General features: G+C 39.6%; 1 protein-coding gene across 6 annotated transcripts in view; it reads right to left on the bottom strand.

Moving 5' to 3' along the window:
* Window positions 1–3,095: 3,095 nt before the first annotated feature.
* The window catches only part of LOC104864784 (zinc finger protein 260), a 40,894-nt gene continuing 27,446 nt past the window's right edge, over window positions 3,096–16,543 (bottom strand). For 2 of the 6 annotated variants that reach the window (XR_004515693.1, XR_004515694.1), the window contains 2 exons: window positions 13,813–16,515; window positions 3,893–3,910 (listed from right to left, as the gene is read on the bottom strand). Coding sequence is in view for 4 of the 6 variants with exons in the window: in XM_033759927.1 (XP_033615818.1) it covers window positions 14,327–16,515 (2,189 nt within the window). In the remaining 2 variants the exon portion in view is untranslated. Of the gene's footprint in view, window positions 3,911–12,897; window positions 16,516–16,543 lie in introns of those variants that run through there. The other 4 variants (XM_033759929.1, XM_033759928.1, XM_033759927.1 and 1 more) reach the window with 4 other exon arrangements.

Raw genomic sequence — 16,543 nt, 5'->3', positions numbered from 1 at the left:
ATGTAGTTCAGGCTGGCACTGATCTCACTATGTTGTGCAGGGTGGCCTTAAACTATTGGTGATCCTCCTGCCTCAGCCTCCTGTGTGCTAGGATTACAGGCACCACCATGCCTGACAATGTTCTAATTTTTAATAAAGGCTCCAGATGATGTAATAGTAGAATCTTGTTTCTTTTGACATTGTCTTTCATTCAGCAATACATTGTAAAGGTACATGAATAAAATAGCAGTCAGATGAGGTTAAGCAATGGTGAAAGATGAATAAATCACAAGAAAAAGGCCCTCTAAAGCATGGATATGAGTGCAGTCCCATGTTTTGCAGATTTTTTGAGACAGAGTCTCACTGTGTAGTTCAGGCTGTCCTTGAATTATGTAGCCCGCATTGGCCTCAAACTCACATCAATCCTGCCACTGCCTCCTGAGTGCTGGTATTAAGGCATATGCCACCATGCATGGCGGTAGAATGTTCCTTAATGAAAAGTTACACCATCAGTAATATCTCTGCAGCATTACGCTTGAGTATATCTTTAATTAAAGATACACCCATAGGCAAATGCTAGGTGTGTATTAAGTAAATACGACAGACTTGGGGGACTACAGTGTAGATGAAGCAGTTTTCCTCTCTGGGACTCATAGCTACAATAAGTTTGATATCAAGTAACTGAGGAGTGTCAATATGAATTACAGAGTTCTTACAAGCATGGAATTGAAATCTATTTATGGTCTATACAGCTCAGATATCATACTTACTTTGGCACTAGAATTCATGAATACGGTTTGGGATGAAAAGTCCAAGGTATTCATTGTTGGAATATTTCCAGGGACATGACTAAAGAACACTGCCCCATTCAGAAAATACAAATCCATTTTACTTTTCTGCATCGTGAATCATGTGTACTACTAGTAGAAGCATCACAGTTAGGATTTAACAAACAAAAATACCATGGCATAATGACTATTAGCTGTTTTGCATTTCTGGAGATTAGATTTCAGAGGCTCATGTATGTTAGGCAAGGAGCTACATCCCCAGCTCAAACTATTACATGTCTTGACATTCCAGTATTTTAAAAAAGGCTTGGATTATCATAAGATATGGAGAAAATACCCTCTCACCTATTTTATGGATGACTTAATCTTTCAAAGCCCAACTTTGAGGCTCAAAGCCTTTAATTCTTACAAGTAGCAAAATAATATGTCTTACAGGATTTGACCACTGCCAAATTCAAAAGGTTCTGGCAAAATGAGTCAAAGATAGTTTTCTCCTGAGAAATGTTTCTGGGAGATGGTGATAAAGAATTCACTAAACTGATATTACAGAAACCATGCTCAGCCTAGAGTTTACAAAGATCCATAAGCAGCTCCTGATCACAAAGAACTCATTTGTGGGAAATATAACCCCATAAATACTTTTTAAAATATGAGGTGGATATCCTGATGGTGATATGATATTGCTATATGAGCAGCAGGGTGTAACCCTTAATTCAGATTATCAGAGTAATTGCTAGGCATTCTGAATTTGTACCAGAATAAAGATTACACTAACTATGGAAAAGGGTGGAGGTGGAATGGAGGAAGGATATGCCAGACACAAAGGGTAGTCTGAGCAAAAGTAATATGCTGACAAAATGTAATGGGGCTATGAAAAGCTCTAAATTGCCAGATTATAAATCATAAAGTAGTGAATTAAAAAGAGCCTGATGTGGTGGTGTCATCTGTAGACTGTAATTTCAGCTATATGGCAAACAGGAAGGAGAATTACAAATTTGAGTATTTTTAAAAATCTTTTTAAATTCAAGGATTTTTCACTGCCAGGAAGTCTACTAATAAGATTTCCTACTAATAATATTGTTTTTTACCCCTAGTCAGATTGTGGGGAGTTGTGTGGCCTCATTTGAGATCTTTCTCCTCCTGTGTTCTGGGCACCATTCTGAAGGATCTGGATATGCTACTCCATTTAGGCACCACAAATACCCATTGTTGTGACCTACTAGTTACTAATTAAATTTTAAAGAAGAATAAACTGTACATTTGTAAATTTCCCAAGTATCTCTAGTTAGTGGCAAAGGAAAACCTAGAAGTCCAGATGATGGGATAATCGAGGAAGAGCCAAGCATAAAACTCAAGTTCTTAACTGGCAGTCCAGTGCTACCACAGCAGATGCAGAGGGTAAAAATGAACATCTAATCCCTTTATACACTTAGAAATTTTAAGTCTTCAAGTAGTATCTGTGGCTCCACTGATAAATGACATTTTCAGTACTGAGGATGCACTATCTTCCTCTTCCTTCTTTGGGTAAACCAAATGTCTTCAAGTATGAAAAACCACACACCAGAGACTGTTGGGAAAACCTGAATGATGGTGTCCAACACAGCATTATCCAAGGCTCATCTCAGCAAACAAATATGAATGCTTATTCCTATTAGGTTTTCATTTTTATCTCTTCCAGGATTCATATAAATTGACTGTACCTGTGGTAACTTCCCAAGCAGCAATCTATCTGCACCAAGATCTGCGTTGCTCTGCTGATCTCAAGCCACTGACAATGCTTGCTGTTCATCACAGGGCCTGGTCATCTCCATGGTAAGTCTCTAGCATTTCATGCCTGTTTCCATCTGTTGCCGCAGTCTCTCTCTGCAGCTACAGGGACCTTCGTAGCACAGTTTATTGAGCTCTTTACCTCTTTTCTTCCTCATGGGCCTAGGGAAGTGATGTACAAGGCACAACAGATATTGGTGTCTTCTGTACCCACAGCACTACATGCATCCTTTTCAATCAGAATAAACTTTAAAGTGATTTTTATCATGCCCACACCCTGTGTTTTGGCTAAATACAGGGCTCATATCACTCAATAATTTTTCAGGTTAAAAATATTAAATAAATATGAAATTCTTAAGCAACCAAAACTAGCTTGTTCATGTCATGTATTCAACTTCAAGAACCAATCTAAACTAGGATTTTGGGGTGTTTTTTTTTGTTGTTGTTGTTTTTGGTTTTTTGAGACAGAGTCTCACTACGTAGTTGAGACTGACCTGGAACTCACTATGTAGCTCAGGCTGGTCTCAAACTCATAGCGATCCTCCTGCCTCAGCCTCCCAAGTGCTGGGATTACAGGAGTGTGCCACCATGCTCGACTATGAACTAGGATTTTTAAAAATTTCCAGAATCCACACTTGTTCTTCGTCAGACTTGACTCCACTCCTGGGGTCTTAGGCATGCCTTCTTCACAATTACAGGCTCCCTCCCCCCTAGCTGTAGCAGTTCCAAGCTCTTTTTCCTAATACTGGAAGAAAATCATTTCCATCATTTCATATAAAATTCTTCATGTTTCTGATTGGACTTTTTTTTTTTTTTTTTTTTTTTTTGCACCAGGGATCAAACTTGGCACCTTGTGCTTGAGAGGCAGGTGGCACTGATTGGACTTTTTTAAATGCTATCTTTATAACAAACCTGTGTACACATGGAAACAACAGTCCTTATTTGGTTTAAACCAAACAGAATCCACCCCTGAAACTACAAATTTGAGTCCTGGCTCGAGGGTGAAGGTGTTCTCCCAAAATGATCTAGAATGTTCCTACCAAGAAGTGCAAGAAGAAGATGGTGGCAATGAGTTGCTGCAGAGTTCCATCCATCCTTAGGCATAGATGTACATGTCCATTTCCACTCCTAAGAGGAAGTGTGTAAATCATCATGTATACAGTCCCGGCTTGGATTCTTTGTTACAAGTCTAATTTAAAATTTTAGGTATAAAACACATCTCATTTATATCCAGATCTAAATGATTCAGTCTGAGTTTAGTTCATCTCTAAAATCCCTGCTATGAACACTATTCTTGACTATCACTATTAAATACCTACATGAAATTTGTGTCTACAGGTGATATCTTTTTGTTAAACAATGCAGGTACATCTGACCTAGAAAGAAATGAGAAGAAACAAAGTTCAGAAACTCTTTTGTGCATGAAATCTGTGGCTATCAATGCTCCAAAGACCAAACTAATACTCCAGAAAAACAGGGAATTTTACCAGAACATTAAAATAAAAAAACTAACCTTCATTATTCCCCTTAGCAACTTGAATAGGTATAAATTTCTGTATCATGTATTCGTAGAGATATCAGAGAAAACATTTTCTGTATCATTTCACTTTTATTCTAAGATATGAGTATCTGGACTTAGTGCCACTGCTTTTAACTAACTGTTTCAGGTATCCAAACCCATGCCTAAGGATGGCTGGAACTCTGCAGTAAATCCAAACATCCTCCAGGCCTTCTTCAGATTTAAACTCTCAGCAGGGAGGTTACACAAAGCCTGAGAGCTACACACACACACACAAAACGGCTAAGCTATTCCACACACTTGTCAGCAGTGTCATCTCAAGACCACATCACCATAGCCCCACCAGGTCACCAGCTGTGCCCTTGCATGGCTACATAATATTCCAGTTAGATAGGTAAATTCTTGCAGAAGCTCATCCTTCTTCTGCTGGCAGACTGAGATGAGAGGGATTCAACTCCATTTCATCTCAGCATGAGGCAGAGAGCAGTGCATGTGTGTCCTAATAGGTGGTATCACTTTTCCAAGGCTGTCAGAACAGTGACATAAGTGATGGCTTTGATGACAGAAATGTATTTTCCCAAAATTCTAGAGCCTATATATATAAAGGCCATTGCTAGAATGATTTCTTCTGAGGCCACCCTGGAATCTCCCAACATTTATGTCTGTGAGGGAGATGGGGTTCCAGTAACTGCTTTTGAAGACAGCCCTTAACACTGTGTCAGGGAAAACAGCTGTGTCACTTCAGTCAGAGAGGTTCCAAGGGGTTTGTCCTATCCACTCTCTTCAATGTGTGCAGGAAAGGAGACTTCCCCAGACTCTTCTGCTCTGCATCAAGAGCAGACCACATGGCAAGCAGCATAGGATGAAGTGCACTCCAAACATGCTATGTGCAGTTCTCACTTCTGATGTGATACTAAGCAGCCTTTTGACATCAGAAACATTTGTTTTCTCATCTTTACAATGGGAATGGTTTTGAGGATTCAGTGCAATAATGTTCCTCAAGCAGGTTTTTAATAAAGCTAGGTGTTGCTACTCCACAGGTAATAAAAATGCCTTAAAGATACCTTGAAGATACTAATTGTCTATCATTATCTGGCCCTCACATTGAATTTTGTGCTGAAAGCTCCAAATCCTTTTCACCTTGGACGATCATGCCCTCCACACAAACTATGAGTTGAATCTTCCTTGTCTGAACTCCAGATCTCAGTCCCCTGGTGGTTCATGGGGTCCCCCCCTTGTTCTTTCTAGTGTGAAAATGAATCCACCCTGAACCAAGAGGAGACCTGAACGATGTGGACTCTCCAGCCAGGCACAAGGGAGAAGCTGGTGGGTTTCCGGGTACCATCCATCTAACATAGACTTATTCCAGGTAGACTTCACCACCTCCTGTGTACACAGCAGTACTCTGACACTGTGCCATATTCCCTGGACAAGCTCTTCAGTGGGTGTCTGTACTCTCCAAAGCACAGTATTGATGCTGCCACATACCATGTTTAGAAATGGCATCATAGCTCTCTGGGCCTCAATGTACTGGTCAGCAAAGAAGGGTGACAAAACAAAAAAAAATCACAGGGTTTTTACAGAAATAAAGTGGCATAAGACATGGCAAGCAGGTACCTAGTACCTGGCTCTGTAGAAAGGGTGCAGAGCAGTCTGCTGTTTTTCATATTTATTTTATCCATTCTTGTATTAAAGAAGTTCTTTGCTTCATGCCTCAATAGCCCATATCCATCTATGCTAAAAAAAATGTAAATAGCAGAAACAATTTCCAATTTTCAAAGCACATCTAGCTAGTGTTTTCCTTGATACAGACTAAACAAGGGATCCTCATGTTGAAGGGAAGCCCCAATCTGTCTCAGGCATCAGGGAAGGGTATGTTTGTGTTTCATGCATTCAACCTATCTCTACATAGCACTTACTTTGTCTGGTAACTTTTTAGACACATGGCATAATCCAGTGGGCAAAACAGACAATTACAGGGCCTCAGATCTATGTGGGAAAGCAAACAGTCATTTTTTACCTCATAAGGCATAGCAGGGATCATTCATACAGTGGGCGGACTTTCAGAATAGAGGAATGGCCATAAACGAGCGATGAACATGAGGACTTTGGTAGAAAAGAGAATGATAAAACTCTGGAGCTCAGATATTTTATGATTCTTATGAGAGAGATATGGTCTTGGGTCTTCTCTTGCAAGAAGTGAGAGTTATAGTGTTATGAATGGAATTTTAGAGTTCCTGCAACAGAGAAGGGAGGATGCGGCTTGGAGCCAGCACCTAAAAGGCTCATGGTCAGCACACCAGCTCTCAGCTCTTCCTAATTTACTCCATTGTTTTGTTTTTGGGTACCAGGAATCGAACTCTGACCCTTGCACTTGTGAGGCAGGTGGTGGAACCACTGAGCCAAATCCCCAGCCCTTACTCCCTGTCAATACACCCATCCCAACTCACAGCAACAGGGACCCTAGACTAGAGCTGTAATGAGTAGACTGCTCTCAAATCTGCTTGGAGCCCAGCTGAGTACACAAGTGCATGGAGTTTTGTGTCTGCTTCTTTCAGGAATGTAATGTCAATACAAATTAGAGACCCATAGTGTTAGAAGTACCCTTGTTGGACATGGCCAGCCTTATCTTGTAGGCATTTGAAGTGCACTAGATTACATAATGAGCACCCAAACAGAGCTCCCAGTCATATCTGTCATTGGACTAGATAAAGGAGCAAGGCCAGGTGAGGTTGGAAATAAAACAATACCTCAGAATTAACAAGACTGAGAACTCCTCTGGTGCTGGAAGTTTGTGAGGATGGCCAGGAGAAAATGCCGCTGATTTCCACGTCAGTGCTAGGTTCTAGGTCATCATGAGTTGAGCATAACTTGCAGGTAGAAAATAAAACCCAGCTATTTTGAAGTGTCTATCCATAGCTAAAGCTTTCTGATCTCCAACTCAGCCCACAGCCATCTGCCTTTTGATGGGTGAAACTATAAACTCTAGCTGGAATGCCATGTCACACTGTCTTCCTCCACAGCTGTCCAAGAAGTGGTGCCCTATGACTCTCTGGGCTCTATCTAAACCCAGAGAAATAAAACAGGTAAAGAATGTGGTGCCCACCATTCAGGCCACCATTGCACAATTCAGTCACGTGGCCAACTGTGTGATCACAACTGGATCGAGGTGGCCAGGGTAAGGTATGAGAAGGCACTGGCAATTTTTTCTGCAGATCTATAGCCTGCTTCTCCCCCTCAGTTCCTATGATTATAGGGTTTTTATAAGATGTTGCAAAATCCCTAGGTCCTCCTTGTTACAGGCACCCTGACCTACATTCACATCATGTGGTGTGATGGGTGCCATTATCTGATCTGAGTTCAACTAAAATCTTCCTCCCTGAGAGCGCTGTCACTGGGGCCCAGTTAGTCCCGTCTATGGTTCCCTGGGCATCATGTCATCCAAGAGAGAAAATGGTAGCCAAGGTAGCTGAAACTGGAACAGGCTGATCTGCAACTCCCCCACCTGAAGTACAAGTTTCTTCCCTTCTCTCCCTAGGAGTACCTAAGGCTCAGGAACTTCTCACTGCACACCATCACCTCATCACCTGTGCTCTGCAGACCACACCAGTACATTGTTTGAACACAATGTGGGGAGAAGTATCCAGGCGAGCATGCTTTTCTCCATGAGGACACCAGGGAACACAAGGGCCAGGTCTGGCCTCTGCTCCCTACATAACCCCAGGAGGGGCTGCAAAGCCAGGAATGTTGAGGCTGAGAGTCACTTTGTAGGTGGGATCCCTACACCTCCCAACTATCTTAGGCCAGGGTTTCTGAGTCAGGACTAAGGTTACTTAACCGCCAGACACAATTGTTAGTAGACTTTCAAGCGTTCACTAGACAACACAACTGTGTCTAGCCAAAAAACTGTCAATACAGCTGCTGAGTTTCAGTGGGGAGAGGACCCAAGTGATCAAATGAAAGCTCCCATCCCAGTCCTTTGGCTCCCATAGGTTTTATATGAATCTTGTTAGAAAACAATCATCCAGGCAGTTTGCATCCTTTGGGTTCCTAAAGGAATTTGAACTCGCATACCTCCTATTATTCTTCAATTCCTCCTTGCTGTTTTCCCTCTCAGAGGAAAAAGTTTCAAAAAATTCAAAAAGCTGTAGGCAAAGGGCACTTCAGAGAGCAAGAATCTGATCATTAATGTAAATTGGAGGCTGGAGTCTAGGGGAAGTGTTTTGATGAGAAAGGAGTGAATTTGGAAGTGCTGGGCCAGTTTTGTTTTTTCCTCTCAAAATTTGAGAAATTCCAGTTGTATCTTCTAGAATCATAGAAAGGTGGATATATTTATCCTTGGTTAGGGTGAAGGCTTGGGGGCACATGAGGCTCTCATGTCAATGGACTCTCCAGGAAGGACTGATAAGCTGGCAGAATTAGGTCTCCTTCATGCTGCTGGGTGGATGTGGTAAGGCATCCCTGTTAAAGCACCTTAGCCCCAGATTTTTTTAGGAAACCAACAAGCATTTTTCTTCAGTTTTTAATAAAACTCTGATCATAACAGAAATCCATTGGGACAAGTGGTCAAAGAGAAGCTCAGCACTCAACTTATGTTCCAGTGGGTGCACTTGGGACTGGTGCACTTGGGACTGATTCATGGGTGTACTGTCATTCTTTTTCTCTACCCCATTGCACACATTGATGTGCCTTTAGAGTCCTACTTCAGTGCCCAGTTGGTAGCAACATTAATATCAGATGGATATTAGAGTTACATTGAGGGCTCATGTATTTATTAGTGGATCCAAACTGAGTAGATCTCAGATTCCATTACCCAGGGAATTTCTTGCCTTGTCGTTCAGAGTTGGCATCTTCATAAAAACCACATTCTAAATGGCTGAGCAAAGACTTTGTCAAAATAACTCCCTTGGGGTATTCATAGGAGGAGGTAAAGTGTTGGGCATGGCCTCCAACCTAGCTGTAGGACTGAAGTTCTGGAGGGGGTAGGACAGGCAGGAGTTTCTCAAGCATATTGTCTGACATACACACAGTTCTATTCTGATGGGCTTGGCAGGGTATCTAGACATTCATCAAGAGCTCAGAGGAAGGGAGAGTGGTCAGTAGTGGTGTTGGGGGGTGGTTGGGGTGAAAGCAGTTGAGATTTTACTTCTAGCTGGCAGGAGCAGCTGGCATTTCTTGCACAGCTCTTGGAAAGGCATTCCTCTGTAACCTCAGATTCCTCCTCTAGAGAAAAAAAGATGAATTCACAGAAGAAAAATGGCAGAGCTCTAGGTTACCTATAGTTAAAGGCTTCTAAAGTCATGTTCACTAGCTGTATACAATATTATGTACATTTTCACAGACATGTTCTATTTGTACATGACAATATTCTTCATATTTATTTTTTAAAAATTGGGCTGAATGCAAATGGTATCTCATTGATTACAGTTTTTCTATTTTGTCTCTGTTCTTTCTAGTACTGGGGATCGAATCCAGTTGCTTTCCATTAAGCAACATGCCCAGCCCTTTTATTTTTGAGACAGGATCTTGTAAAGTCACTTAAGTTGTCCAGGTCTTGTTCGAATATATGACCATCCTGCCTCCGCCTTGTAGAGTGCTGGAATTACAGGTGTGTGTCAACATGTCCAGCTTATACTGGTATTTCCTGCATTAAAGGGACTTTTTGTATTTCAAAAACATTTTCTTAGGACTTGTAAGTTTTCCTCTACTTTAGTATAGGAAATACTTATTTGCCAAGCATTAAAAACGTTTAACAGGTCACTGCCTCTTTTAAATATTTTTTTTGTACAAGTGTGCTTAAGGTGGAAAGGTGCATCGACATTACATAAAAATCTAAAAAAGTGTGTTCTATTCAACAATAAACTCATCATCCATGCATAGAGGTGAGTGCCATCATGATTCAAAGTTCTACCTCTGAACAGATGAAATTACTGGGGGCACATTTCAATCTAAACCCTAATATATAGACAATCTGCTTCCTTTCGATGTGCACCATTAAAGTAAAATTTTGGAAATGGATATGGGTTGATTCTAGTTATTTTCCTTCAGAAACTACTTATAGCATGTGGAATTTATTTTGCATCAAGTATATATGACTTACATTGTCACAATGGCTTTTAAAATTACATAATTATTTCTGTACTGCTTATCAATAACAAGTGTTGTAAGAATCATTTTTATATACACCCAGCTTATTTCTCTATAGCCTATTCATTTCCACTGATGTATATATATTGTCTGGTGTTACTACAAACCTGCTTTAAAATATTGCAGACAACCACTAGCTCCAATTATTGTTTTGGGAAAGCTACATTTTCTCACTGTCCTTCCTATTTCCAACTATTTCCTAAACTTTACATGTTCCTAGGAAACCTACATTATTTTTATTACCATGAAAGGATTGTCCTTACAATTCATGTTATTATGTGTTTTGTTTATATGTTGTTCATATTTATACACAGCATCTATCTTACTGGCATGTACTTATATATATTTACAGGGGTACAAAGTGCTATTTCAGTATGTGTACGTATACTTATCAGAGCAAAGTGAAATATCCATGATCTCAAAACATGTATTACTTCCTTCTATTGGAAACATGCAAAACCCTGTCACACCTAAACACTTTCAAATATACAATTACAACAGCCAACCACTTTGGCCTGTGCTGTGGAATATTAGACATTGTTTCTCCTACCCAACTTTACTCCTGAACATATTCATTGCCCTTCCCTCACTCCTGCCCCCATTCTTCCCAGGTGTGGAACGAAGTCCACATTTCGGGCATTCTGCTTTAATGCTAAGTTATCTGATGATTCTGCGCTGTTTGTTATGCTGATCTGGTTTCACTTATTTTATTATTTCCATTTTCTGGACATCATTCATTGGTCTAAAACCAATGAACAAAGGTATTTCCCACATTGATCAGAAACATGTCTACTCCTTCAAATTACCTAAATGTAACTGTAGACTAAAGCTGAGTTGCAAGGTATTTAAAACTCCTGTAAGACCCTGAGATGGACTCTCCTATCAGTATATTGGCTTGAATCTAGATGTCCCCATAAAGCCTCATGCACTCATTGGTGGGGCTTTTTGGGGGTGGTTGAATCTAGGGGGTGTGAATATGTTAATTAAACTGATTTAGCATAGTTCTTAAGTGTGGATAATGGAAGCCCCACCATGGATGTGGATGGTGCCAATCAACAGGGTTGTAGTTTAGAATAAAAAGGGAAAGAAGGCAGGCTGCTTGCTGCCTCCTACAGTTCTGCCATGGACTGTTCCTCCTCTGCAAAGGTCCTCTGCCATGCTGCCCTGTGCTGGAGCCAGCCAACTGGACTGAAACCACTACAAACTGTTAACTGAAATAAAACTTTCCTCCTTTAATTTGTTGAATATTTGTTTCAGCAACAACAAAAAAGACAGTATATATTTTGCTCTCTAAAAAATAATTTACTCTATGATCAACTCTAAAATACAGATGTCATTATTTTCTATAAAATGTTCAAAATGAAGTTTTTTCCTTACAAATCACTGTACATACTGATAGTTGAAATTTTCACTTTGCAATTAGCAATTCTGAGATGGCCATGGGAACACACCATGACCAGTGGGAGCTGTCTCTAGTGGGAAGCAGCAGAAAAGGCAGAGGAGACTCCAGACTCTCAGAAACTGGGATAATGAATGAATGCTATCTTTTAGTTGAGTTGGTGCTCTATGCTTATGCACAAATAGAAGTCTGATACTCTCTATAATGACCCTGGAAATGAAAGCTCCCAAGTAGGACGCTTCAGTAGTAATTCACATATGTTACCATTCACTCCAGTTCTACAGCTTTCTGCCTGACCAGTATGTTACCACATGAAAGCCAAACTATGCAATCAGAAAATATGTGCACAAAGACCAGTATCTTGCAAAACAAGTCCCAACTCTTTCATGTCTCTTTCTTTGTGGGAATATTCCCAGACATGCCATAAAATCCTTAAGTGTGTCAACATATGGGCCCAGCCCAAAACAACTATCAGAGGAAAGACCGGTACCAAGTAATTACTTAAAACCTCAAACATGATAAAAGAATGAATAACTGTGAAATCAGGAGACAAAACCAAATGGATACACACAAAAAGTGAGATGGCTGCCAAACAATATTCTGTTGCAGTCACCAATTTTTAAGAGTAAATTTATAAAGTGTGATAATGGCCACTATCACAGCAGTTTACCACATACCAGGTAATATTCAAAATACTTTGTTTAATTTACTACTTAATAATAACCCTCTGTGACAGGTTCCATTATTATGCTTTTTTCTTTTTTTTTTTTTTTTGTACCGGGGATTGAACTCGGGTCCTTGTGCTTGCAAGGCAGGCCGCCGAACTGCTGAGCTAAATCCCTGGCCCTATGCTTTTTTCTTTACAAAGGAAGAAAATCCCAGTGAGGTCTGCATCTAAAATCATTGTACGCTGCCAATTCACTGGCAAGGTATAGTCACAGCACTCTATCACAGGAAAGAGAAATGCATATACTCATCATTTAGACAGCATTCAGTCCACATACTCACACCTCTGCTGCTACCTTATTGAAAGGTATGCGGACGAAAGGGTAAATATTCTTCCAGAGACTGCTTTCACTGAGATGTTCACTGTTGATTAAATTAACTTAGATTTCAGTTAAGAACAATTACATGCTTGATTTGTATAGTTCCACATAAATGTTTTTTAGCTTTATACATTAGGCAAAAAAAAACCTGTCACAAGATATTTAAAATGTCCACACACTTATAAACATGAGGAGAAAAGGAAATAATAGTATAATATCTGAGACAATATAAAACAAAATATAAATGGCCTACAGTGACACTTAATGCAGGACCTTTTAACGTAAGTCAAAATATTTGCCTTCTTTATGCTAAGAATTGAAAACAGGCCCTCATGCAGAGCAAGCATATACCCCACCAAAGAAGTATATTCCGAGCTCCAGTCATTATATTACAAGAACTATACATATGCTGTGCAGTTGTTCTGGGTCCCAAAGAAGAAAGTGTTAATACAAAATACTAAAATGTGTGTGTGTGTGTGTGTGTGTGTGTGTGTGTGCGTGTGTGTTATGGGACAGTTGGTGAACAGTAGGCTGGTAAACAGCATGTCTGGCCTGCACTGGATACCAACAGCAATGCCCAAAAATCCAACTTCAACAATCATAAATGTCCGTTTATTCTTAACAGCAAATACTACCATTCGTATTTATATACATCAGTATAGTGAAATATTTGGAAATGATTTCTAATATTATATTTAACACTTCCATTTGAAAAACATTCATTATGTAAGCTGACAGTTTTCCTTCCTTCATGACTACTTCCTGATACATAACATTTGGAAGGTTTGTCAGAAATTTTTACACGTGAAACAAATGTATGAATAGATACCTTATTCAAAGTGTTCTGTGAATTTTCCTGCCTACAAAACCATTCTCCATTTGCAACAACTTCTCAACATGTTTTTCCTGTAAATTGACATGAAAATAACAGGTGCCAGCAGAGGATTCTCATGTATGAATTCTGCAATATCAAGACAGGTATCATTTCTCAAAAAGCTTATAAAATGAATTATCTATAGTAGGTTTGCATTATAATGCAAACAGAACAAACACATGATTCAACAAAGTATCTCTCACTCATGTAAACTAAACATGGAATACTTGGGAATAAAGGTGGAAAGAGCACTGTTCTTTTAGATCAATTATCTTTGTATTAAATGCAGTTACCTATGGCTCCCAAGAACAGCCTGGCCAGGCAGGTTTACTTCAGGTCTAAAGTGCATAAGAACACAGAGAAAGAACTTAGAATTCGAATGTTAACAGATTTGGGTGAGCAGGGGCTAGGCTTGAAGTATCCATAGCCTACTGTACAGTTCCTATATATGGTGAGGTTTGACATTTTGTAAACGGACTTTTCATATTGCTGACATTCATATTGTTCCTCTGATGTATAATGAGGGATGCCTTATGGAAGAAAGTTTTCCCACACTTTTTACATTCAAATTGTTTCTCAGTTTCATGTGTTAACTGATGCCTGCTGAGGTGTGACTTCTTGTGAAAGGATTTCTTACATTCTTGACACTCATAGGGCTTCTCACCTGTATGAGTTCGCTGGTGCATAGTGAAATGTGACTTACAGCAGAAAGCCTTCCTACATTCTTCACATGCATGTTTGTTACCTGTGTGACTTCTATGATGCACAATGAGAGATGACTTATGGATCAAAGTTTTCTTACATTCTTCACATGCACGCATAGGGTTTGTTTCCTGTGTGAGTTCCCTGATGTACAGTGAGGGCTGCCTTATGTTTGAATGTTTTGTTACACTCTTTACATTCATATGGTTTATCACCTCTGTGTGTTCTCTGGTGTGTACTAAGGTTTGATTTCCGGTAAAAGGATTTTTCACACACATTACATTCATAGGCTTTCTCACCTGTATGAGTTCTCTTATGTTCAGTGAGGTTAGACTTATGACAGAAAGTTTTCCCGCATTCTTCACATGCATATGATTTCCCACCTGTGTGAATGCCCTGATGTCTCCTGAGGTGTGACTTAGAGTAGAAAGTTTTCCTACATTCTTCACACTCATATGGTTTCTCACCTGTGTGAATTCTCTGATGTATAATGAAGGATGCCTTATGGTAGAAAGTTTTCCCACACTGTTTACATTCAAATTGTTTCTCAGTTTCATGTGTTAACTGATGCCTGCTGAGGTGTGACTTCTTGTGAAAGGATTTCTTACATTCTTCACACTCATAGGGCTTCTCACCTGTATGAGTTCTCTGGTGCACAGTGAGATGTGACTTACAGTAGAAGGCCTTCCTACATTCTTCACATGCATAAGGTTTGTCACCTGTGTGACTTCTACGATGCACAATGAGAGATGACTTATGGAGGAAAGTTTTCTTACATTCTTCACATGCATATGGTTTGTTTCCTGTGTGAATTCCCTGATGTACAGTGAGGGCTGCCTTATGATTGAATGTTTTGTTACACTCTTTACATTTATATGGTTTATCACCTCTGTGTATTCTCTGGTGTATACGAAGGTTTGATTTCCCGGGAAAGGATTTTCCACATACATTACATTCATACGGTTTCTCACCTGTATGAGTTCTCTTATGTTCAGTGAGGATAGACTTACGATAGAAAGTTTTCATGCATTCTTCACATGCATATGATTTCCCACCTGTGTGAATGACCTGATGTTTCCTGAGGTGTGACTTAGAGTAGAAAGTTTTCCTACATTCTTCACATTCATATGGTTTCTCACCTGTGTGAGTTCTCTGATGTACTATAAGGTAGGATTTACAGCTGAAAGTTTTTCTACATTCTTCACATTCATATGGTTTCTCACCGGTGTGCGTTCTCTGATGTAACGTAAGGAGTGACTTACTGTAGAAAGCTTTTCCACATTTTGTACAGTCATAAGGCCTCTCACCTGTGTGAGTTCTCTGATGTATAATGAGGGATGATTTATGGTAGAAGGTTTTCCTACATTCTTTACATTCATGGGGTTTCTCACCAGTGTGAATTATCTGATGTCTACTGAGGTGTGATTTCTGGTAAAAGGCTTTTTCACACATATTACATTCATATGGCTTCTCATCTGTGTTAATTTTCAGACATCTGCTGAGGTTTTGCTTCTGGTTAAAGTTTTTTTCACATTCAAAATCTTCATAGGATTTTGCTTCTCTGTGGATTCTCTGATGCATATTTAGTTCTGTCTCTCCACCGAAGAATTTATCACATTCATTACATCTATAGGGCTCTTCCCCTGCATGTGTTCTCTGATGTTTTGTAACATATAATTTGCTAATGAAAGGTTCTCCTAAACAACTATGTTCAGAATATTTCTGTCCTTTTTGTTTTTTCTCATGGTTAATGAGTTTAACCTTTTTAAATAGCACTTTATGACAGGCATATTCAATTGATTTCTCCTTTGCTTGGGTCGTCTCTTGGGAAATAAATGCTAACATATCAAAGTCTTTCTCATATTCACTGAACTTACTGGAAGTCTTTACCACATGAATCTTTTTATGTGTCAATATCGCTTTCATGTTGTAGATGTTCTCTTGTCCAAAATACTGAAACTGCTTTTGCATATCTTGAACTTTTTTATGCAGACTAAAGTGTTCAGAATGTCTGAAGGATTTTCCAGTTACATTAAGATCAACAGGCTCGTCTCCAATCTGCACTTCATGTGGTTCACCAGGGAGAAGCACATTCTGCCATATGTTAAGTTCCTCAGGCTTCACTCCTGAATAGTTTCTATTCTTTATATTCAGAACTGAAATATGATTTGAATTAACATTAAATGGTTTTTCCAATTCAACCTTCTCCTCAGCTGATGTGGTTACAACTTGCCAAAAACATTTCTCTTGATTTTCCTGGTTTGTCTGAATAAGACCGTTTACTTTCTGGACATCTAAAATGATATAAAAGTAGTAATCTCC

This window comes from Fukomys damarensis, unplaced genomic scaffold, assembly GCF_012274545.1.
Source record: "Fukomys damarensis isolate Sample0158 unplaced genomic scaffold, DMR_v1.0_HiC HiC_scaffold_38, whole genome shotgun sequence".
NCBI lineage: Eukaryota > Metazoa > Chordata > Mammalia > Rodentia > Bathyergidae > Fukomys > Fukomys damarensis.
Note: the sequence above shows the minus strand (reverse complement) of the source record. Positions and strands in the feature narration are given on the sequence as shown.